The sequence below is a fragment of the Catharus ustulatus genome, chromosome 4 (genome assembly GCF_009819885.2).
Source record: "Catharus ustulatus isolate bCatUst1 chromosome 4, bCatUst1.pri.v2, whole genome shotgun sequence".
Lineage (NCBI taxonomy): Eukaryota > Metazoa > Chordata > Aves > Passeriformes > Turdidae > Catharus > Catharus ustulatus.
The window spans coordinates 9,678,031-9,702,762 of NC_046224.1; the positions used below are offsets into that span (position 1 = coordinate 9,678,031).

At 39.2% G+C, this 24,732-nt stretch overlaps 1 protein-coding gene across 1 annotated transcript in view; it reads left to right on the top strand.

Moving 5' to 3' along the window:
- SEMA3E (semaphorin 3E) overlaps positions 1–8,976 on the top strand; it is a 131,194-nt gene extending 122,218 nt beyond the window's left edge. The window contains exons 15-17 of the mRNA XM_033058742.1: positions 2,683–2,750; positions 4,147–4,286; positions 5,841–8,976. Coding sequence (XP_032914633.1) covers positions 2,683–2,750; positions 4,147–4,286; positions 5,841–6,293 — 661 coding nt within the window. The 3' untranslated portion in view covers positions 6,294–8,976. The remainder of the gene's footprint in view (positions 1–2,682; positions 2,751–4,146; positions 4,287–5,840) is intronic.
- Positions 8,977–24,732: the final 15,756 nt, after the last annotated feature.

Sequence of the window (24,732 nt, forward strand, 5' to 3'; positions counted from 1 at the left end):
CCACAATGTATGATAATTACAGGTGTGTGGCTCCTGAATACTGCAAATACCTCAGATGGCAGAATGAATTTCCATTGCATTCAAATTCCATGAAGTACACTTGAGAAAGCAGAGGACCAGGACTTAAATGCTTCAGTTCACTATTAGCTCTTCAATCTGATTTAGACAGGTTCAATTTTTATCTAAACAAACACTAAATTCTGCAAATTAGATTCTTTGCAGTACCAGCTCACTGTCCAGGCTGAAAAAAGGTCTGAAGACATTTTTAAATGTCTTTGAACTTGGATGTGATTCTTTAGCTAATTTTTAGAATCCAAAACTCTCTCCCTTGTCTCCTCTCCCTCTCTGGCTTCTTTCTCCATCACCCACTCCACCAGCAAGCACCACAGTGGTGCCTTTTCTTCCCAAGACTTTTTGATTTTGCCTCATACATTCCTGAGAAATAATAAAGAAAAATGAAAATTATGGTGATGGTAATGATGATGATGATGACTGCATTGCTTTCTTGCAGATCATTTTTACTAGGTTCCTGGAAGCACAGAGTTAAGGGTTGAAATCTAAATTAATGAAATTATAGATTTGCAAAAGGTACTTCTCTACATTCAGTATATTTGTTAATCATAATTTGAAAATTGTTCTTACAGTAATTTATCTCAGGGATTGTCTAATACTCTATTATTAAGAGAATCCTGAGTAAATTCTTTTCTAAGAAAAAATAAAATAATACTAGCTTATGTCAGTATTTGTGAAATGAGTTTATCTCCAAGCATCTCCCTCTCTTTCAGCACCTCTCTCCATTCTTTCCTTCCATTCGAGAAAATAGCAAAGGAAGTCACTAATAATTGTATGTTCCCCAGTATTCCCAGTCACAACAGTAAAATTCCATCAACAAAACATTTCGTTTTCTTTAATGATTGTGACAACTGGAGAAATAACACTGTCTTACAGAACTAGGATTTTTTTTAGCTTGCAATGATCTTAAGGAACTCATGAGTGAATAGAATATGCCTGATACCTGTCCTGTTCCTGCTAGATAGGGTTATTGAACCTGACAGCAGCAGGATTGTCTTGTTTGGGTTTTTAAAGGCTAATGCAACTCCTATAGAGTTTATTATTTGTGCAGGAGAATGTCTTTTCTGAGTAATCTACATACACAGACTTGCAAACCTACAAATTTATCAGTACTGACACTAGATATTGCAATGACAACACCCAGGGCAGAATACGGCCCAGTTGCTATCTCAGAATCTCTGATTTTTTTTACCAGGATGCAAGCACTGTTAGTATTTCTCCCTAAAAGCCCAATACAGTCTCCACTGAATTTCCAGATTCCCTGAAACAACGGAAAAACACAGGTTCTTCTCTGAATATCAACAGAGGTTAAAGCTGTGATCTTTGTCCACCAAGAATACTGGATCAAGAGTTCACAGGGGTGACAGAACTCAGAAAATCACTGTCTGCAGCCAGATTAAAAATGAAACTAGTAACATCCATGGAAAGGACCTTTAGATGGTATAAATCTAAATAGTTTCAGTAAATTCTGTTTGTGATAGAATAAAATTTTGTCTTTTGGGTTCACATTGAACTGGAGAATAATTTATTTCACTAGTAAATGCAAAGAATAACAGAACTCTGTCTTTGTTTCTAACATAATTTATACTGTACACATACCTGCTATGTAAAATTTGCTGCACTGTATATTTCTTCTTCTAATCTGTTATGTATGGCATTGGCAATACTGTGTAGAATTACTCTTTATGCAAATATAGGAAAGATATCCTTAGAAAAACTAAATTTGAGGTTGTTGGACGTACTAATCTATCAAAATACAGAATTCCAATAGGCACTTTTATTTCCCAAATAAACATTCTTAATTTTATATATCCAGACACTCAAAGAAAAAAAATGTAATATGAAAGCACAGTTCTTCTGGGAATGCGCCATATAATCATGGTTTGATTTTTTTTTTCTGTAAATACAATAAAAAACTCAAACCCCAAAAGTCAGAATAATTTTTCTTTCAAAAATACTTGTATTATTTCCAGTCAAAAACAGGACTCACAGGTTCTGACCACAGTTCTGACACCAGTTCACTTTCTATGCATGGCCATTCATGAATGTGGCTGTTTCCCTGTTGAGAAAAATGAGGTCAGCAACTGTCTGTTACAAAGGTGAAATAAAATAAAGTACTTCCTCCACCTGTTGAGATTCTCAAATAAAAAAAATAAAATAAAAAAAAAAAAACTAAGCCATGAGAGTGAAAGATAAAAGAAATACCATTCACATACATAGGAAAGTGTTCTAAATTAAAAAAGGAAAATTTCCTTCCTGTCTGGAGAGAGAGAGAGACCAAAGACAGGCTAAAGGTCCCTATGACTGAATGTTACCCAGTCGGTTCAAAGGATCTTGTTTTAGCATTTATAACATCAGTATAGTTTTATATAAAATGGACACATAATTGTGTCTCATCTCCAGAAAAGTGTAGGTTTCTTTTCAGACACATGACTCCCAGTAAGTTGAGTAGAGACAAAATACTGATTTACAAATGAGTACTTCTCACAACGATGGTAAATTGTTAGCAATCAAGGTTTAACTCCTTTTTAATGAATGCTAGGTTAGCATAAACCCAACAACATGTAAGCTAAACATGTTCTCTCAAATAATTCCACTTTTCCCCTCCAGACGTTTCCGCAGACAAGACGTTCGACACGGAAACGCGGCGCAGCAGTGCTTTGGCCAGCAGTTCATTGGTAAGCTGCTCACACACGTACAAAGTGCTGGTAAAGACCTGCAACAGCCTGCACAGTTTGCCAAGACCATGATCTCACCTGCTGTTTTTCACTGGCATGTATAATGGCATAGCAGCCGTGGGGCTGAGCCCCTGCTGTCCAGGTCTAAGGGTGACGGTCTCCGTGGCAGGTCAGGTGCATCCCAAAATGTTCATGTGGTCCTGCAGCACTGACATTCAGAATAAAGATGTGGAGAATGCATGCCGATGGCTTCCAACAGAAAAAAAAAAAAAAAAAAAAAAAAAAGAGCAGAAAGATGAGGCAGGGATAAGAAACAATGGAGCTGCATCCTGAAATGTGTATGAAATAGTCAAGACACTTAGAATTTAAGCACAGGCATGAGCAGTGACATAACAAAAATGTGTGATCAACTTGATTCATGATCAAGTTTTCTCTTAAAAAAAAAGAATTGGGAATAGTAAAACAGAAAAAAAAACAATTGCCTGGAAGTCCTCTGTATTTTGCAGGATAATACACAATATATTTATAGAAGAAAAATATTTTTTAAAAAAAGGGTTCTTCTGGAATGATATCCAGAGAAACCATATTTTAAATATTTTATATACATATATTCTACTAAAGAAAGCTTCATTTAAATTGAAGTCCATTGGGGGCTATTGTACATTTTGGAAAAGTATTTTTCAATATTAAGTGCTAATTTTTCAATAAGTTTGAAATACAATGGAGGAGTCACAATTATATAAAACAGTGAAAATTTTTAGGATATAAAGCTATTTAGGCTCAAGAATCTTTCTGACTATTATGGAATAAGATGATTTCATTAATGAGGCAATTGGTTTTGCCCAGTGTAACAACTAGCTTATTCTCCTCCAGATGTTTTGTTGATTGAAAAGCAGAATTAAATTTTGATTTGATTAATTCACCTTGTTTTTATTAGCACCCTTCAGCCCAAACTGTACAGTTTACACATGTAAAGCATGGATATGTATAATATTGGTTAGAGTACTTAAAGTATCATGCTGCAAAGAGTTATGTGCTGTAATCCCTAAAAAAAATTAATTATTTATTGTATTTAAACATGTTTTGAATCCTTCTGTTTCACTGAGTGAAGATGAAATTGGCTGTTCATAAGAACCAGGCACAAGCAATTAGCAGTGTGAAAGGCTGAGATCTCTTTCTCTCTAACCTTAGGTGAGTCACAGCACAATTTGGTCAGATGCTGTGAAGCCTGGGACAATGGGAAAATTCATTTAGCAGGTCAGATCTTCATTAGATGTTACTTTTCAGTCACTGTCTGGTTGGATCTGAATTAAGCTTTACTCTTAGAAGTAAATATACCCTGAACGTAACAAGTACTTGCAGAAACACATTTTTGAAACATTTCTTTCCCTTCCAGGTGAGGTTTTGGAGAAGACTGAGGAGCGCCTTGTTTATGGAATAGAGTACAACAGCACCCTCCTGGAGTGCACCCCTCGGACCTTACAGGCAAAAGTAATCTGGTTTGTCCAGAGAGCTCATGAAACTAAGAAGGAAGAGGTAAATATTCTTAGAGACCAACGTTTTTGAATAAAAGAGCCTGTTGTTGGAAACATTACATCTTCACTGAATTTCTGCCACCAGTTGCTGAAATGCATATGGGTGTCAGGGAAAATCACTATGTCCATCTGGTCCCTTGGTGTTTGCGTTCAACATCTTGAATGCAGATGTTAGACATGCAGTGAAGCTAATTTAAGATCTCAAAACAAAGGAAAATCCATCACTTCTCTTGCTATGTTTTTGCAGGGGTGAAATGTTTATGTGTTATTTCCGGTGTTGGTCTAGCTTAAATTCTAGTCCTTCTTGCTGCCTCAACCATTTATTACAGAATTTTTTGCAAATGAGTATTGGTGGATTCTCTGCCTTTTACATATACTTTACCATTATGAAAGTGCTTCATAAATGCTCTTGCGTTTTTCCCTCAATAGCTCCCTGATACACATCAATGTAGCTATCACTACAGCGTAGATATGTCACTAGAGGGCCTGGTAAAAAAGTCCCCATCTTTCTTATAAGACCCCTTCAAGTATTGAAAGGTCAAAATAAAGTCTTCCTGGAACCTCCTCTCTTCTAGGCTGAGCAACCCCAGCTGTTTCTTTCTTCACAGGAGTAGTGCCCCATTCCCCTCTGCATTTTTGTGACCTCCTCCAGTGCCACTCTATCAGGTCCATGTCTGCCTTGTTCTGAGGATCCCGGTGCTGGGATCCAGGTGGGGCTTAGCAGAGCACAGTGGAAGCAGAGAATCACTTCCCTTGACCTATTAGCCACACTTCTTGTTATACAGCACAGGATTCAGTTGGTTTCTTCAAGTGGACATGGCCAGCTCTCATCCAGTTACTCATCCCTCAGTACCCCCAACTCCTTCTCTTCAGGACTGCTTTTGATCCCTTCATCACTCAGTACTTTTGCTTAAGTTCATCACCTTGCTGTTAAATGAAAAGCTGAGGATACCCTTTTCCTGGCCACTCCTGCTGCTGGACTGGACAGCTCAGTGCTCCCTGCTTGCCAACACCTGTGAATGTCTCCTGGTCAAGAGTGCAGCCCTCAGGAGCTGTAGGAGGAGCTCAAACAGCAGACTCAGAACTGAGGCTTTAAGATCACAATGGTCCTGCGATTAGATATGCAAATACTTTGATGAATGTCTCCTCAAAGGCATACCAGTCTATAAGAGAATTCACAGGGATCCTTATGACAAGTCAGCTGGAAAATGCCTTTTGTTCTCCCTCCAGTAGATTATTGGCGTGTTTTTAACTTATTTTCCTCGGCAATAAAAACACAGGCCTGTCTGCTCCACTATATGGTTTTCCATGCTTCCCAGATTCTTTAGATTTAGTTCTCCATTTACAACTTAATGTCTTCTTTACTTCAAGTAAACATTTTTGTTATTACAAAAACACTGTGAATTAAAAATTTGTAGATCTCTAATCTTCCTCTCAAAATTTAATATTGCAGTCATGAAAATACAATTTAGAAATAATTGCATTGGTTTAATGTAATAGCAAAGGCCTGTATTCTATGACTGCATTTTATTTTATGTTTGGTTTTTTTTTTCAGGTCAAGACTGATGATAGAATAATAAAAATGGACCTTGGCCTATTATTCCTGAAGCTGCATCGACTGGATGCAGGGACTTATTTTTGTCAGACAGTGGAACACAGCATTGTTCACACTGTCAGGAAAATCACCCTGGAAATAGTTGAGGAAGAACGTGTAGATGAAATGTTCAATAAAGACTACGAGGAGGAAATCCCTCACAAAATGCCATGCCCAATGCAGAGCAGTATACCTCAGGCTTCAAGGCCATGGTATAAGGAATTTCTTCAACTGATAGGTTACAGCAACTTCCAGAGAGTGGAAGAATACTGTGAAAAAGTGTGGTGTACAGATAAGAAGAGGAAAAAGCTGAAAATGTCTCCATCCAAGTGGAAATATGCCAGCCCTCAGGAGAAGAAGGCAAGGATCAGACCAGAGCATTACCGGTTGCCCAGGAACATAGCTGACTCTTGATGGACAAAATCCATCCACTGTTTCTGAGCAAAATTTTATTTGGACTTAAGAGGGAGAAATCAGTCTTGGTTTGAGAAAATTTCACAGGTTTATATATGTAAAATATTGGGACTGAAAACAAAAATGCTATGGTAAGTTATATTGTACACTCATGGTGACTGTTTAGAAGCATTTTAAACAAAATCTTCCCAACTATCTGGTTCTAAGTAAGTAAAAGCAATCAGAGTTTTGCATTAGGGAGGACATGACAATCTTCAGATTTTGAGTGCTTGAATCAGTTTCCTGTGTGGATCGTGCTTGCGCTGTATATTGTTGCACATGATGGCATATTTAACAAATTCAAATAGCTAAACATTCACAAGTGGATGAAAAGTATAGCACATATCTTTTCTTGGTTTCACTAAGTTCTCATGCTTCTGAAATAAGATCTTAAGATCTTATTCCTTTTGATTGTGACCTGTCTGAGTTCATCACTGAGAACAATGAGTTGTGTTAATGCAGTGTACTGCTACTTCTAAAGATAATGAAGGGAAATCCTATTTACTTCCCATCTTTTTTTTTTTTTTTTTTTTCCAGTATTAGCCATTTATGAAGCACAGTGTGCTCCCACTGCTAAATAATATTGCCTAGTAACTTCATGTAAGCCCCATGCATGCTGAGAACACAGACAGGATGAAATTCAGCAATGTATTGATATAAGAAGTTGAAATAATGGTTTAGATAGAAAACAAGTCCATCTTGTGTCTGTACATTGCCGAAGTGGTGACACGAATTAGGGGTTGCCCTCTTGTGGCAAAAGAAAGCAAAACCCAATATTTAAATTTTCCGAAAAAATATGTATATGAAGTATTACCGAGATCCCCAGCTGGTTTGCTTTCACCAGACACTTTTAGTCTCCGCGTGCTAAAGCCACAGATTTAGAAGGCAGTGATGAAAGTAATTTATACCCGGAAGGCAGCATTTAAAATAAGTGATGCTTTATGATGTCAATGTGCTTTTGGGGTGAAGTGCAGTCATGAAAAGTTAGGATGCAGGTTAAAAATAAAACCAGCATTATGCAGCTGTGTTTCTTTAGTTTCAGGATCTGGTCCACATAAACCTTTTTCTGATGTGTGCTCTCTATTCAAAAGGGCTGCTTTGCTCCTCTTGTGAGCAATACCAGGAAAGGAGATCAAAAGAACTAAGTCACTTACAATCTAGGTCTTTCAAGACTGACTTGGGGGAAAAAAAAAAATGTATATGTATTTTGCTTTAAGAAAAGCTCTCTTTAAGAAACTAGATCCAGAAAATGCAGAAAACCTTGCATTTCCATACCTGAGAAATTTAATATTACATATGAATTGGATTTGGGATTTTTTAAAAATTGAAATGTAGAATAATAAAGGGAAGTTAAACATGAGTGAAGTATAAATACAAGTTAAACACAAATGAGTCAAAAATTAGTTAACTTCTGAAAAAAAAATCATGATGCCAATAGGGGAAATAGCTAAGCTGATCCAGATTTTTATTCTATGAAGAAAATACATAAGGCGTTCATTACCTACAAAGAGTTTCATGTTGAGCTTCAGCTTCTAGTCTGGTAAGAGTGTGAATTAACAGCCTGGGTAACAGAGATTTGTGGTTTGCTGTGTTACCAAATGCATCAACCAAGGCTAACTCAGTGTTTTCCAAACCAACTTTGTGAGAGGGAGGAACTCTGAGCTGCTGGCAGGACCAGTCAGCTTTGCTGTGCCCCTCTGGGAGCAGAGGCTGACCCTGTGTTTGAGCACATGGCACCCTGTCAGCAGCTGCAGTGAGGAGAACAGGGTTTCACCTGGTGTGGGTACAGCAGCAGATGAATCTTCATCAGCCTGTTAATGGAAGCAGTGTCTGAGGGTTTGCACTTTGTTTAGCTAGAGTATGTAAGAGATGGGACCAGACACTCTGCAGATCATTGCACGATTTTGTGCAGTTGCTAGCTTTGATCTGAGAGAGAAGACTGGTTAAACTCATGTTTCTGGGACAGTTTAATGGAATTTAGTTGCATTTAGGATCTCCTGTTTGTTTACAGCTGTATGGAAAGCACCAGCACTGAGAGTTGTGGCAGAGAACACACACAGAACAAGCATCCTTATTTGAAACTTATGCCCTATACAAACCTCATCGACATCCTTGGTGAAAAACTTTTTAAACACTACTAAAATCCTTTTCTACTGAATTATGGAGTACACTTCTTTTAAAGAACAAAGGGAGTTATTTTTACTTTTTGATTAATTTGCAAGTATCTAGTGCTAAATGTGTCACTAATGAACTAATAGAAAGGAGTTATAGCATCTCAGCCTCATGGAACAAATATAACTTAGTGTCTCATTCTTTGAGATTTCAGGTGAAAATCGTTACATGGAAATAAGAATTCATGATTTAATATGAGAGTGTATATTTTTAGCTATCCACCTCTTTGGTGTTTACAAGTGGAAAATTCAGAACTACGAGGTCTCATTCAAAGAGTGCTCTGACATCTATGGAAGAAGAGAAAGAGTGACAATGTATTTTGGAAGAACATGCACAAATGTGCATTTACCACAATGTTATTTAAAATGCTTCTTTGTATATTTGGGGGCCATTGTCTGCTTCTTATCATTATGAGTTTGATGTATTTTGTATGTGCATGAAGTGGTCAAATTATAAATATAATTAAGAACCATATTTGGCTGAAATGATCTGTATTATTTCTTATAATTTATTTTCCCCAGACAGAATGATTATCTGCAGCTCACTAGTCACACATTGTTAATTACAGATGTCCTTCAGCATGTATTTTATGAGAAGAGTCCACAGATAAGGACAGAAAGATGTATTTATAGAGTTGCCAAATGGGAAATGTGGCCCAGGGTAATGAGTAGATAGAGTCTATCTGATGCACGAATGTATGGTGAGAGTGGAACATGGTCACTTAATCCCAAAAGATGCTGACTGATGGAAATTCACTGAGAATCCACAATTTGGATAAAGCTTTGGACTCTACCCTGTTTTGTGATGAAGGAAAATCCAGAGCACTTGGATTAAAACTTCCTTTCCTTTGCTCTTGTTCTTTTGTTGTCAGTGAGATTACTGTCACCTTGTACAAATTACTGTGCTCTCAGATTCTCTTGAGACATCAGGGCAAGGAGATTGATAACCTGATGTGCAATTCCTGGCTTTTATATCTCAAAATAGACTTTTACGATATGCACTACCATTCTGTAGCATGAAACAGATCTCCTTCTGTAGGCAATTGAGAAAAATAATTGTCCTGAACAGGAATTATTCCAGTACCTGAAAGCACAAGTAACAGTCATATTTGAAGATGTGCTTGAATCAACATAATTTACCTAGTTATAGAGTTTCTCTTGTTCTTTTATTTTCTCTTAGGGTATGCTGGTTTTGGCTGGTGTAGAGTTAATTCTCTTCACAGTGGCTACTGTGAGGAAATGTTTTGGATTTGTGCTGAACACAGGGTCGATAATACAGAGAGGTTTTTTTTTTAATTGCTGAGCAGGGCTTACACAGAACCAAAGCCCGGACAGGTGACCCGAGCAAATATTCCAAACCATATGACATCATGGTCAGTTTATAAAAGTGAACAGAAGAAGGAGGTTGGCAGGGAATTTGGAGTAATGATGTTTGTCTTCCCAAGTCACTGTTACATGTGATGAGGCCCTGCTCTCTTGGATATGGCTGAACACCTACCTGCCATGGGAAACAGTGCATTTATTCCTTGCTTTACTTTGCTTGTGTACATGGCTTTTGCTTTCCCTATTGAACATTATCTTAACTCACAAGTTATCTCTCTTTTACCATTTCAGTTCTGTCCCTGATCCCTGGTTGGGGAACAAGTGAGTTTCTGCACTGGGGCTTGGTTGCTGGCTGGGTCTTAACCTTGAGAGGGGAGAGGAAAAAAAAATCAATTTTCTCCAAAATGTCGGTCAGTCAGTTTCTCTCTTGAAAAGAAGAACAGTAATCTCCTTATTCTACCTTGGAGCAGTGAGGCTGGAGTTATTTATGCAACTTTATATCTCTGAGTCCAGAAGGCACACATGCCTCTGAAAGCTGGACTGTCCAGATAAGAGGCACTGAAAGTGAGCTTTTCTACAGCTGTAACCAAGCAGGATGCCTGCAATTCCTATCAGCCCTGGAATCCTGTTCACTTCACCAAATTACTGTTTTTAATAGAGAATTCATGTCCAGCTGACATGAGTATTTATTGTAAATTAAACCATGATTGGCAGGTTTTCCCTTTGAGTGATATTTATTTTTTGTACTTGCAATGAGGGATTTTTTAATAATTAATTTATTTTTTTGAGAAAATAAGTTATCTGACTAGCACTCTAAGCAGAAAGATGGTAGAGCTAGCAATGTCAAGTAAACCTCTTATCACTATGAGTTAATCAGCTTTCTGCAGTGATGCACATATCAAAGAACACATTTGCCAAACATCAACCTAATCCATTACTGTAACTGCATTTCACAAAGGAGATTTTCTCCTTTGAGATATGTCTCATGTAATGTTGAACCAGGAAATACTTTGTTAAGCATTTATGCACACGTGCTCATAATTTGCTGAAGTGACAACAGCAGTACAGAGAATAGCTGAGCAAACTTGAAGCATGGAAGCCTTATCTGCTAATTTCCTAGATTTCTTGAGGTTCTTATGCCTATCTAGAAAGAGCACATGTAGTTGCAGGAGGAGAAGCCTGGATCAATTAATGGTTTGGTGCAGCACAAGTCCTGTTTCAGGACACCTGTGGGCTAAGGAGCCTTTGTGAACTTGTTTCATTAGATTTGCATAATAGCAACACACAGAAAACTCCACTGAAACAGAACATCTCTTTACTTGCAATGTCAGTTAATTCAATAGCAGAATTTCATGTCTTTTGAAAGGTTTTTGCATATCTTTGGAAAACTATGTTTTAAGAAGAGCAGTCTAGGATAACATTTAATGGGGCTGCATTTGTTGCTTATAAATTATGAGCTCTCCGAATATCTCTAGTCAATTTGAGTTTCAGCATTTCCAACATCCATGCAGATAGGTCATGATTTTTTTCTCACTCTAAAGAATCACATTTGCCAAGTCCCCTCAACCTGGACTTCAAGCATGTCTGTGAAGGCACATAATAATGTTAATAACCATCATTATCATCATAAACAACAACAGCAGTAATTCACTCTGTTCTCCCTTTCCCAATAATAGGAGATGAAATTTGCTGACTAGTGGGCATGATTAATGTACTATGAGCATTTTCTGCATTTTAATTTGCTAGGTGTATTAAAAAGTGCTATTAATCAGAAGAACACACTGTGGACCTTATCATAATCCAGGAAATGGAAATATTCCACCTGTAGCTTTAACTCAAGCATACAGATCATTAGTATTTAATTTACTACATTTTCTTCAGCTTAAACATTTTACTTGATATAATATTATTCTTCAATCACTAAAAAAAATATAACTGTTAATAGTGCTTTTTATGTTTGAAATTGGCTTAGCTTCAAAATAGCCACCAGAGGGATGAAAACATGTTTTTGCATCCCTTAATCTCTTATTTACAGGAGCAGAAAAGCCCTATGGCCAAAGCTCCCTATTCACAGTGCAGTGATGTGCTGCAGCAATGACGAGTAGTGCCAGGTGAGTGGGCAAGTTAAATCATCAGGGAGACCCCAGCTTGTGCTCCAAAAGCAGGGAGTGAGGGAATCTTTGCACTAATCAATATTTTTTTCACAGGCAGCTTTGGTTTCTGGTACTATAGTCTACCACAATCTCCTCAGTCATTCCTGTTTTAGAGTGGAAGCTTCTGGAAGAGGGTCAGTGAAAAATCAGAGGTTAGTAAGTCTGTCAAGGAATATAAATTCTTTTTACAGTGATTTCCATTCACAGTCTTGTCAGACAGAGTCCAGAGTACAAAACATATTAGTATTCAAAGCACAAGAACAGCAGTTCAGCCTTCTTTGATTTTTTTTTTTTTTTTTTTTTTGGTGGGGGGAGAAGGGGGAAGTGAAAAAGAAATATGAATTTTTAAACTGCAATCTATGCTTTTAAGATTCATTACAATGAGACGGTTCATCAGATTAACTCGACCACGATGTTTTCAGGTAATCATAAAAAATATTACAAGCTGATTTTTGTCTCAAAATTAATACTCCAATATATTAGAGCTATCAATATATATTAAAACATGGTAACTACTTCTCAGAAAATTTGCCTTAGAGAACTAATAAACAAAGTGACTGGGGAGGGTGACATTGGCAGCATTCAACAAGAAAATATATATCGCATAACAGTTTTGTTGAGAGGGATTTTTTTAAAAGTACTTTCATCTCTCAATGGTCATATTTCATTAGAGACTATTTATAAGTAACCATTACTATTTAGATTTGCTTAGAATCTGGGGAATTAAGTTTTAACACACTTTTACACCACATTTCTGTAAAAAAAGAGATATTCATGAACCTGAAATGTAACTTTCAAATAGTATCTGCCTTTCTATATTCTGCCATTTAATCATCTTGGAAAAGACCAGAGATGAGATTTTTTTTTAATCTTCTGAAAACTATACTATTTTTTTTTAAATGTGCACTGACCTTTTTAGAGTGTGTACATGAAAAAAATTCATTTAACCTCCAATATATAAAATTACGGCTCCCCCAGCCTAGAACATTACCCTGTCTGTGGTGTGCTCTGGCTTTTTGACCATTTTCCACCCTTTTGTGGCATTGTTTTCTGAATTTCATTAAATGTTGCACTTGTCACAGGGAATTGTGAGCTGATAGATGAATATTTGGCTGCGAGTTATTTATATTGGTGTGGGGTTAGTGTCTATAATGATATAATAACTGCTCACCCACAGAAACCTTTATAAAAGACCTTGAGCTATGATTTTTTAATCAGTTCCTGTGCCTGGATGGATTATGAAATTTGGAGAAGCTTTTAATTGCAAAGAGTATGCTCCATAAAAGAGAAACATAATTTTATTGCTTAAAAATTAAAATAAAAATTTTTGTATCCCCTTCAAAGCCCGTAAAATGCACAAATTGGGAAACCATGGAGGAAAAGGAGTTACAAGAGTGGCTGTTCTGGGTTCTCCTGACTTTGGTCTGTGTCTTTGGTAGTGAATGTAGGGTCAGTATGAACCATAAGCCCCCTCCATCCTCTTCAGCAGCTGCCAGTGGAGCTAAAGCTGCCAAGAGGATTGTCACATTCTCAGCTTGTGCCAGGGAGCACATCCCCAAAGAGATGATTCTTAGCACTGGAGCTTCTCAGTGTGCTCCTGTGCAGCTCTGGTCAGATGCAGCCATTAGACAGCACAAAGGTTGAAAAGTCTTGTCCCCCCTCTTTGAAAGGGGGGCATTTCAAAAGCCACAAGGCAGGAGCAAAGAGTGCTTTGGGAGGACTGGCATGTGGGGAAACGTTTCTTATTCACAGTTCACTGCATTTGATACTGTGCAATGCAGAGAGAAAAAGGCAGAAAAAACCAAATAATTATTAGCAACTTCTGTAGTTTGAATTTTCCCTCTTGGAAAGCTGTATTCACATAATTAAAAATAAGTGAATGGCATCTTTGGTCAGCAGATGCCATACACTCCACAGAGCTTTCAGTTGCAAAGTAACTCCAGAGAGGGCCATCAACACTGCAATTACACAAAGGCCACAGGAAAAGAGAATATATCAACCTATTAGCTTGATGGGAGCTGAATATGAACATGAGCTACACTTTCAAAGGCTGCAGAATATTTATGTTAGTCCCCATTCTATTCAGGCTATAGAGGAAGTGGGTTTGCTTCCCTTACACTAGACATAAGGCTATAAAAGACTTAAAAGGAAGGAAAGATGAAAAAGAGACTGATCTCTTTCTAGTCTCATATTCAGCCCATCTCCTACCTAAGAATTGGTGGGTTTAAGCCACATTAAAGAAGCATATCAAATGAAACAATTAGTCTATTCCTGTAGCTATAAACAAAAGCCATGCTGTGGGAAATCTCTTCTTACCTGAAACTGAACCTTCCTATCATCAGCATAACAAAGGCTGTTCCAGCACACAAGGTCTAGGCAGGCAAAGAGACCAAGGTCTGAATAATTAAGGGCATAGTCAAGGCAGTGATTTATGCAGCACAGATGGTGTGTCTTTCTTTAATGCAACCAAGACTTTTACCTGAAATAAGTAAAACCAACCTGATGAATTTGAGATCAGCAGCTACTTTGCAATAGAATGAAAGAAGTTTCTTAGCTTCTTTGGAGACAAACGATTTTGTTTCTTTCAGTAAGAGCTGGTTATTTTGAAAGACTGAAATGTTAATGACTCAAAAAAAAAAAAAAAAAAAAAACCAACCAAACAAACAAATAAAAACCAAAACCACAAGGTGCTTTACTGAGGCCAGGTTTGCACCCCCTGAGGGGGAGGAGGTGATTTTTTGGGTGTGTAATGGCAAGACTCTGGTCTGCATAAGACAGATGGGGTGAACAATTACTACCAGAGGTTACAAGCTGGGTTTTGAGGCCTTATAGAGATCCTGAAAGGCTCAATGGTGCTTTTTATCATGCCGATTGCCCTCCCCTTTAAAACTCCTTCAGCTGTAAATCCCTACACACACACACTCTCTTCTCCTGGGGAAGTTTCTAAAAGAAGTAGATGGATGGCTACATCCAAAGAGTTGCCACCAGTGGCTCAGGGTCCAAATGGAGATCAGTAAAAACAGCCTCTCTCAGGGGACTGCGACTGGTACCTTTCAAAATCTTTATTAATGACAGACAGGGAGACTGAACACACCCTCAGCATGTGAGGGACACCAAATGAGTGGTGAAGTTAATTTGCTAGAGGCAGGGACACGATCCAGAGGGCTCTGGAACGAGCCCAGTCCAAGGCTCTGCACTGGGGTCAGGGCAAGCCCAGTGTCAGGACAGCCTGGGGCACAGTTGAGAGAGGTACTTGGGGGTACCAGGAGAAGGAAATTCAGTGAGACATGGCCATGGTGACTTGCAGCTCAGAAAGTCAACCCTATCCTGCGCTACCTCACAAGAAGAATGGCCAGAAGGTTGAGGAAGGTGATTACCCTTTTCTAGTCTGCTCTTGTGTGACCCCACCCAGAGCACTTCATCCAGCCCTGGGGTCCCCTGCACAGGAAAGATCTGTTGGAGCAGGCTGAGGGCACAAAAACGATCAGAGGGATAAAGCACCTCTTATATGCAGGAGAATGAGAGAGCTGGAGCTCAGCCTGGAGAAGAGAAGGTGCTGGGGAAGACAGTATTTTGGACAATATACAAAGCAAGCTTGTAAGAACAATGGGGACGGACTTTTTACTAGGGTGTATAGCAACATGATCAGAGCTAATGATTTTAAACTGAAAGGGAGTAGATTTAGATTCAATAAAAGAAGGTTGTTGTTTTGTTTGTTTGGTTTTTTTTTTGGTGAGACACTGGACAGGCTGCCCAGAGAAGTTGTGGTTTCCCATTAATGGAAGTAATTAAGGTCAGTTTAGGCAGGGCCTTAAGCAACCTGACCTAGTGAAAGCTGTCCTCGCCCCTGTTAAGGGGGTCAGTCTACATGGTCTTTGCAGGTGTCTTCCACATCAGACCATTCTATGATTCTATAATTCTATGATTTATAGTCCTACTCTGTGTGTAAGCCACATATACTGGTCATACTCATAACAAAGATAATGGGAATCTGAATCAGATGGTGTGAGCTGAACCTTGTGGAGCCCAAGATTGCCCAGTTCTAATGAAAGTACAGTCAAAAGTTGTAATTATATATTAGCCACCAGGAACTACTGAATTAATAGGTAATTACTATACATGGTAGTGTGCCCGGAGACAACTGCTATTTCTGTTAGTACCTTGACATTTTCCTAGCCCTGCCATTTTTATGTCATTATTTTAAAATATTTTCAAGTTACCTGCAAAACTAGTATATAATTTGAGTTTCCTGAATGAAAACCTTCATTCTACTCCCAAAAAACAAGGATTTTATGCCAGAAGTTTTCTGCTGTGACTGTGTTCTCATATCTCTTACTATCTCAGTGTGGTTTTTCTTGCATCAGTAGTCTTTTGAGTTCCCCTTATTTCTGCAGTGAAATTTTTTAAAAATACAATTATATTTAAAAATGTCACTTAGAAGCAAACACCATGGTAGGCACTTTCACAGACACCAGCTACAGACTTTCTTCTTAGCAGGGAGAGATTTTTCTTCAGATCTGGGATTTGGCTTCAGGAGCTTGAAACGGATCAATTAGTACGCTTAGCATGGCTAATATTATTAAAAGAGAAATATCAGCAGTGAATTAGATTTATACAGTAACGTGTCTGGTCACGGACAAACACAAATTGTGAACCACTTTGGGAAAAACTCAATGGGCATTCTGAAAGCTACCTCATATGCCTAATATATCTTTATTAAGTTGTACTGCATGCTAATAGATTGCATGCACACGTCATTTGGTATTTAGATAGATTGCAGGATTAAAATAAAAGACCCCAAACATTTAAATATCTGTAGAAATGTACAAAAGAGATGTGGATAAACACATTAAATAATTTGTTTACTGTATATTTTTTCCAAATTCTCATTCCCAAAGCATAACTCAATTCCTTTGCAGATAGCTGAGATAATGGCAAATATGCAATTTTGCTGTGGAGCAAATAAGTAACATATTTCCTGCTTCTAGAAAAGAACAAATAATGCCACTTTTGTTACCTGACATTGCAGACCAGGACAGCTGTAACAAATAATACACTTGCTAAAGCTACATACATCAGATAGAGGGGGCAAACAAATGGCATAACTTATCAACAGTGCCACTTATATAAGAATACATGCCATATTTATACTCTCAATTCTTAAGTAATTTTTGCCATCCAACTACACTGGCCCTGGCCCCTACCACTCTCAGCTGTGTCTGAACAGGGATTTGTGAGGGCCCCTCAGGGGACCAGAGCCAAGAATTCACTAACTGGTACAATCGTGCAAGAGGCAGAGGAAGGCCAAAGGACAGTAGGAACAAAAGGAAAAAAAAAAAAGCAGTAATCATGTCGAGACAGACATGACTAGCACCATCACCACTTTATTAAAGACTTCTCATGCCTTCTCTCAGGCAACTCCACACAGCTCTGACTCCTCCTCTCCTCTCTGCAAGTTTCTTTCTTCCTTCTGTGCAACTGGCTAAATCCCAACTTGTCCCTTACCTGCCCGCCTAACCCTGTCTGTCCCTCACACAGCATTTTCTCACCTTGCCTGTCCCTTACACAACCACATGTCCCTTCCTCCTCACAGCACAGCCAGCAAACTCCATGCCAAACTGCAGCAGGCTCTGGGTCTCAAGCTCCAACTATAAATTAATCTCAACTAGCTGACCCACCTTTTTATGACATCCATCTTCATTGGGCAGGCAAGGCTGTCTCCACTCCTTGGCAACCAGTACAGCTGGAATTCATTGAGGAAAATTGCCTTCTGCACTAACCTTACAAACTATCTTCCCATAGGATAAAATTATTTGTAAGCTGAATTTCCTATTGCAAAATGGATCAATGACAATTTTTCATATTCATATGCATCAGAAACATTTTTTTTAGATAAAACTCACACATTTGTTTGAGAGCTAATTGATTTTCCAGAATTGTTTCAATTATTTTCTTGTGTTGTCCTCCATGTATGAGTTAGGGACTTATCTGAGGATTTGTAATCATGTAAACATGTGCAATGTACAGTAGTTTCACGAATACAAGCCGCACGGATTATAAGCCGCACTTCCGGTGCCTCGACAATGTTGCTGTCTTTGTCAATAGATAAGCCGCACCCCGAATATTAGCCGCACTTTTGTTCGTCGCGAGAATCCGTGCGCAGCTTTCACAAATTGGCCAATTAGTAACAGGATCGCGGCATAGCGGGCTTTACTGGCTCGGGGCGGGGCCAGGAAGGCTCGGCCCACTCATGGTTGCCGACGGGGCCGGGTAGCCCAGCTCAGCGCCACGGCTCGGCGGGGCTGGCCGGGTGGTGCTGCCGCCGCCGCCGCCGGGCTCGCTGGCCCCCCTCTCCCGTCAGCACCGCCCCGCTGCCGCGTTCCCTAGCCCTGCCGGCGGGCTGCCGCCGCCCGGCTCGCCGGCCGCGCCACGCCGCGTTCCCTAGCCCTGCCGGCGGCCTGCCGCCGCCACTGCCCAGCTCGCCGGCCGCGCCGCGCCGCGTTCCCTAGCCCTGCCGGCGGGCTGCCGCGGCCCGGCTCGCCGGCCGCGCCGCGCCGCGTTCCCTAGCCCTGCCCGCCGCCGCCCGGCTCGCCGGCCGCGCCGCGCCGCATTCCCTAGCCCTGCCGGCGGGCTGCCGCCGCCGCCGCCGGGCTCGCCGGCCGCCCCCTCCCGTCTGCACCGCCGCCGCGTTTCCTCGCCCTGGCCGGCACTGCAGGCCCCCGCACCGCCGGGCTCCCCCACGCTGCTGGCCCCGATTCTGCTGGGCTTCCCCCGCTGCCAGGCAGCCCCACCCGCCGGCCTTCCTGCTTCTGCCATGCTCCCCTGCACTGCTAGCCCCAGTTCTCCCAGGCTCCCCCGCCCTACTGACCCGGCTCTGCCGCCCCCCTGCCCCGCCCTGCTGGCTCGGGCTCTGCCGCCCGCCCCCCACACTGCTGGCCCCGCCTCTGCCAGGCTTTCCCACCTCAGCCGGGGCCGGCTTGGCTTGGGGCTGCCGCGGGCTCTCACTTCCGTGTTGGCAGCTTTTAGAATTTTGTTAACGTATTAGCCGCCCCGGAATATTAGCCGCACTTCCGGGTTTCCACCAAAATTTTGGTCAAATTGGTGCGGCTTGTATTCGTGAAATTACTGTACATACAAAATACACCTCTTAGCAAATAGTGCTGTAGAATATATACCAGCAAAGCCTAAAAGTTATAATTTCTCTAAATTAAAAGTCTCTAACACTTGCATTAACTGCCCTGGCTTCTCTCACTGCTGCATTGAGCGAGCATCGTGAATACCTTCATTAACAGATGGAAAAGCTCCAACACCTGGGTAAAGTAAGTCCAAAGACCAAGAATTCAGAAAACCTTCTGACGTATGGCCCTTTTAGACTCTGTTGGTATAGCTAAACCTGACAAACCTGAATAAGATTCAGAGTGAACAGCTTTCAATTTTTTTTTTTTTTATTAAAAATACTGAAAACCCATATTTGTATCTGTCAGGAAGCATCAAAATTTATGAGCAATTAAACACAAAGAAATGTGTCTCCAGCTTGGACTGTAAGTAGAGGAAGACACAGAACTGAAATGTCAGGAATAGAACTTTATATATTTAAAATGCAAATTACCACCATTCTAGGCTCAATAACAGGATACAAGTCTGGCTTTACCCCAACAGAAAATCCACAAAATGGGACATTTTCATCTTCTCTTACCAAAATGCAAGGTCCTCTGCTGTGGTTCTTACCCAGCCTGCTCCAAAACCTTTTACCTCTGACAAGAGACCTGAAGACATTTCACCTCCACAGTGAAATAATTTATTGTCTTACAGTTATTTACAGTGTCTTCCTAGGGCATGGATAATGGTACTTGCAGCTGAAAAGCTGCAGGAACAGCTGGAATCCACAGGTGATTTCACATTTAGTACTGTTTGCTCTCTACTCTCACAACAACCCAAATGTGTACATGAAGATGTGTTTTGCAGTGCATAAAATGTGAAGCATGAATTGTGGGAAGGAACACAAGGCCCCAGCTGGCATTCCTATGAAGATGGAGATCTGTTAAATAAAGGTGTCAAAGAACAAGCAATAGCTGTGTTCCTGCTGCCTCTGTGAGATCTGTGCTTGAGAGGCTCAAGATTAGCAGAAGACAGGATGGAGACCTGGTGCATAAGTTTAAAAACCTGTATACAGGGGGATTCTGATTCTAGAGTCCATTCAATGCAAAGCAGACGCAAGAAAGTGAAGCAGCCTTTTAAAAAGTGCAGGAGAGGGGCTGGTGATTGGCAGCTCTTGCAGATACCAGAGAGGTTCTTGATGGCAGATGTAGACTTTTGTCTGGAGGCTTCAGATCACAATTTCTTGGACAGTGTTCTTTGAAATATTTCTAATTCTAAGCACAGGGATATATAGACAGGCAGGCAGGCAGGCAGAAAGACAGAGTCCCCTCACATAAAGAGAAATTGTTTAAATTTAACAAAAAAAAAAGTGAAAGCACTTTGAGAAATATGGAATCTGAAGAAAAATATGTTCAGTTGTCTGGCACTTAATCTTTTAAAGAAGTTTTAGAACTAAGCAACAATAAAGATTTAAAAAAAAATAAAGAAAAAATAATAAAGAAAAAAAAGAGTTAAAAAAGAGATAATTCCTTGTGAGGATTGTTATAAAGAAAAGGCTGTTAACAACAGTAAAAAAATGGAAGCAAGCTGGCAATAAATGCTAAAGGTATAAAATTCAGTTAAATGGAGAAATAAAAATAAGCAACTGGATTTAGATTATCTGTACTGGTAGTTTTACATTAAATTATTTTTCATACAATGCTACGGTGTAATTATATTTTTGCAAAATCCTGGATGATAAAAATACCCAGTTTTTAATAACACATATTTATGATGAATAATACACTTCTATAAGATGAATATTTATTTAATATGCCAGTTGGAAACTTGATAGAAAGAAAATAATCATTATGTATGTTTGTTACTGTCCAATAATATCAGAATGAGTGTACTCCATTTGTGAAAAGGAGAGGGGTTATGTTGGAAAATAATACTAAACAAGCCTTTGCTGTCACATTGTGTCCTGTTGTCTTCATAGATTGAAATTGCTGCTTGAATTAGGAAAAATGTAATAGTAGAGTTATTCAAGAACCAAATTGTAAAAGGAGAAATATGCTCTGAAATTGATGAAAAATATTGTAATAATTGTGAAGTTAAACAAGAATTTTGTAAATCTTCAGTGACCCCTCCTTAACCAAAGTGAACTTGGGGAACATGGTGTATAAATTGTACTTTACAACTGCTATTGTGTATTGGGGTAGCTAGGGCTTTCACAAAGAGAGCAAATGACTTTTACATCAGCAGCATCCTGGTTCAGGACAGAAGACTGAAGTGGAAATAACATATCAGCAGTTTCATTTTTGAGTAATAGGGGCCATACAGCAGAAATCTGATAACCCTTGGAGGATACTCCTTCTTTAAAGGTGGAATCCATACATACAAGATGAAGAAAGTTAGAGTAAGATGAACTGCTGACAGCATAAAATATTTCCAAGAAAAAAATTGGTTGAAAATGTCTTAATAGATGCTTAAACTAAAAATTTACCACTAACTAGAAGGTGAGAAACAAAATGCAAAATGTATGAGGATCACACACACATACACACAACCAGCAAACAAACAAAAAAACCCCTCAAGCCAGCTATCATGGTTAAACAGCAAAGAAAATAAGTATTAATAACAAAACCTCAACTTTTCAAAAAGGGAGGCATTGCAACACAAAGACACAGAAGAGGATAAAATGTCAAGTTAGTTATAAAACTTCAATTTGGGAAACTAGAAGAGAATGAAAATAAAGAAAATAAAAGAAAAATATTTTAGGGAGAAACTTGATGGAGGCATGAAAACTAATAATGAAAATTTTCAAATACTAGAGAACTTACAAGACTGATAGATGATACCACAGAGAAAAAAAGCATTCAAGCAGGATAAGAAAAACAGCTAAACCAAGTTTATTTTATGTACTGTTCATTAAACATGAGTTAGAAAGTTTCCTAAACAAGGTTCGTGCACATTCCTCAGAGGATGAGATGAACAACTGTCTGGAATGGAATAGAATAGAATAGAATAGAATAGAATAGAATAGAATAGAATAGAATAGAATAGAATAGAATAGAATAGAATAGAATTGAATTGAATTGAAGATTTCAGTTGGAACGGATCTACAACAATCATCTTGTTCAGCAGCCTGAGCAGTTCAGGATTGACCAAAAGTTAAAATGTGTTATTGAGGGCATTTTCCAGTTGACTCTTGAACACTGGCAAGCTTGGGGCATTGCCCACAACTGACCTCTGCTCTAGGAAACCTGTTCCAGTCTTTGATCACTCACTCTGTATAGAAATGCTTCCAAATATCAAGTCTGAATTTCTCTTGATGCAGCTTTGAACCATTCCCATGTGTACTCCTTGGACACCAGGGAGCAGACATCAGTTTCTCTCTCTCCATTTCTCTTTTTTTTGAGATTTTGGAAGAAATGGGTGCAAGGAAGTGCAACAGTTTTTCAGGATTGGTTGGTGTCCACCCAAAAATCCTTAAGAGACAAGAAAATAAAATGGATGAATTCCCATTTGTTGTGTTTTTTACAAAAGCAATGAGATAACCAATGCTAATGAAACCAACCTGATTTACCAGAAGGAATGTAGAATTCTGCACAGTCTTTTTGAAAGCAATTTTTATTTGGCGAACAGTATAACAAGACATGCCAAACATTATTATGTATCCTGTAGGGAAAAAAAAAAAGGGAAAGAATCTGACTTAATCTCTATACTTCACAATTAGAGTTTTCAGAATTGTCACTTCTTAAATTTAACAGTGTTGTAAACAGAATGCTGGACCCAGATTTGTCATGGGAAGTAACAGTGGCATGCAAGCTGAAAGCACTTGTCTACCAATCATATAATTGATAAGCTCACTTGTAGCAGGTATTGCCTGGTGGAAACGAAAAGAGAGGTACAAAACCCCCATTCTTATTTCTCATCTTCTGTAAGTTAAAAAAAATTTGAAACCTCTGAAATATTGAAATTTATCCTTTTTTTAAAAACTGAAAAGTTACCAGAAGACCAAATTTCATGTACTAGACGAAGAAGAATCTTCTGCCTTTCAGTTCAGTACTCCAAGGAAACAGATGCTGGGATGCTGGAAAGATGTAGTCAACAAAATGAAGTCTGTACTCTAAGATTTTTTAATGTAAATTGGGGGCTTTAAAACTGTTTGCCCTAATATAAAAGACTGTGTTCTTGAGCTATCAGCACTGAAGCAGCCAGAACCATGAAAGGAAAGGGGAGGAACTTACATTCTGTGGTGGGTTTGGCTTTGATAGAGTTCATTTTCTGCCTACTAACTGGTACAATCCAAAACTGCTGTGTTTTGGATTCAGACTGAGAATATTGTTGCTAACTGATGTTGCTAACAGTGATGTTTTAGTTGTTGCTCAGAAGCATTTATTCCAAATCCAGTACTTTTCACTTTCCCAGGCTCTGCCAGTGAACAGGCGCACAGGAATCTGGGGAAAGCATGGCCAGGACGGCTGACCTGAGCTGACCAAAGGGATGTTCCACACCATGGAGTGCCATGGCCAGAACAGAAACTGGGGGCAATTGGTCAGGACCTGCTGGGGGACAGGCTGGGCATTGGTCAGTGCATGGTGAGCACTTGTATTGTGCAGCACTTGTTCTTATTGGGCTTTATTCCTTTTTCCCATTATTAATATTGCAATACAGACATTATGTGTAAGTAAGCACTTGAGTAAGTTTATTCAGGGAACGTTTATTCAAGACATATTATTGTATGTATAAATATATAAATAAATATATTTTACAGTTATATAAAATATTTGAATATATGTATTTGTAGAGAGGGGTCCTAATAAATTTCTACAGTGTGTCTGAAAAAATACATTCATTTATATGGATAACTCCAAAATATGCATTACTCTTATCTACCATTAAACAAAAAGAAAACCAATGAACAGAACTGTCAGTAGTTTTAATTAATCTGTGGAAAATATACATTAGGTTGTATCTGCTGTGTGGAGGAGACTGTGATTAATGGTGATTTAATTTTCTTTTTAATTAAAAAAAACCCAACACCCTGTACATTGAAAGTTATAAATTGAATGTAAAATATTGGGTTAGTCCATACTCCATTCCATTTTTTTTCAAAATATCTTGGAAGCTACTGAAGGAAGCTCCACCATGATCAATGTCCTGGTAGTCATTTAAAAATTTATTTAGATCTGCTATTGAACACCAAAAGCCAGCAAGAGCCCTAGAACCTTGGTAATGAACTAGTGAAAAGCAGCAGAGTAGTGTTGCTGCCTTCACTCAGGATTAAGGTGGAAGGCAGGATATCTATTCCAAACCTGGCTGGGGGCTACAGGTGTGCATGGATCCATGGTGTGCTACTGCTGAGGCACAGCTGCATGGAGTCATTATTCATGAGTGGGAATGCTGAGATCCATTTGAAGGATGTCACTTGATATGAAGACCACAGGTGCCCTGAATGAAGAAAAACTCTTCCCTCCATATGGAAGAGGAACTGTGGCATGCATGTTCTGCAGAACATCTGACTGCCCTCTGATCATCTCTCAGCCAGTGGATCATGAAGAGATGCTGCCTTTACCATGCCTCTTCCTCCTTTTTCTTTTTACCATTCAAAGAGATGAGTATCTGAATCTCAGGCCTGGAAGTTGTCCAAATTCATGTATCCAAATGAAG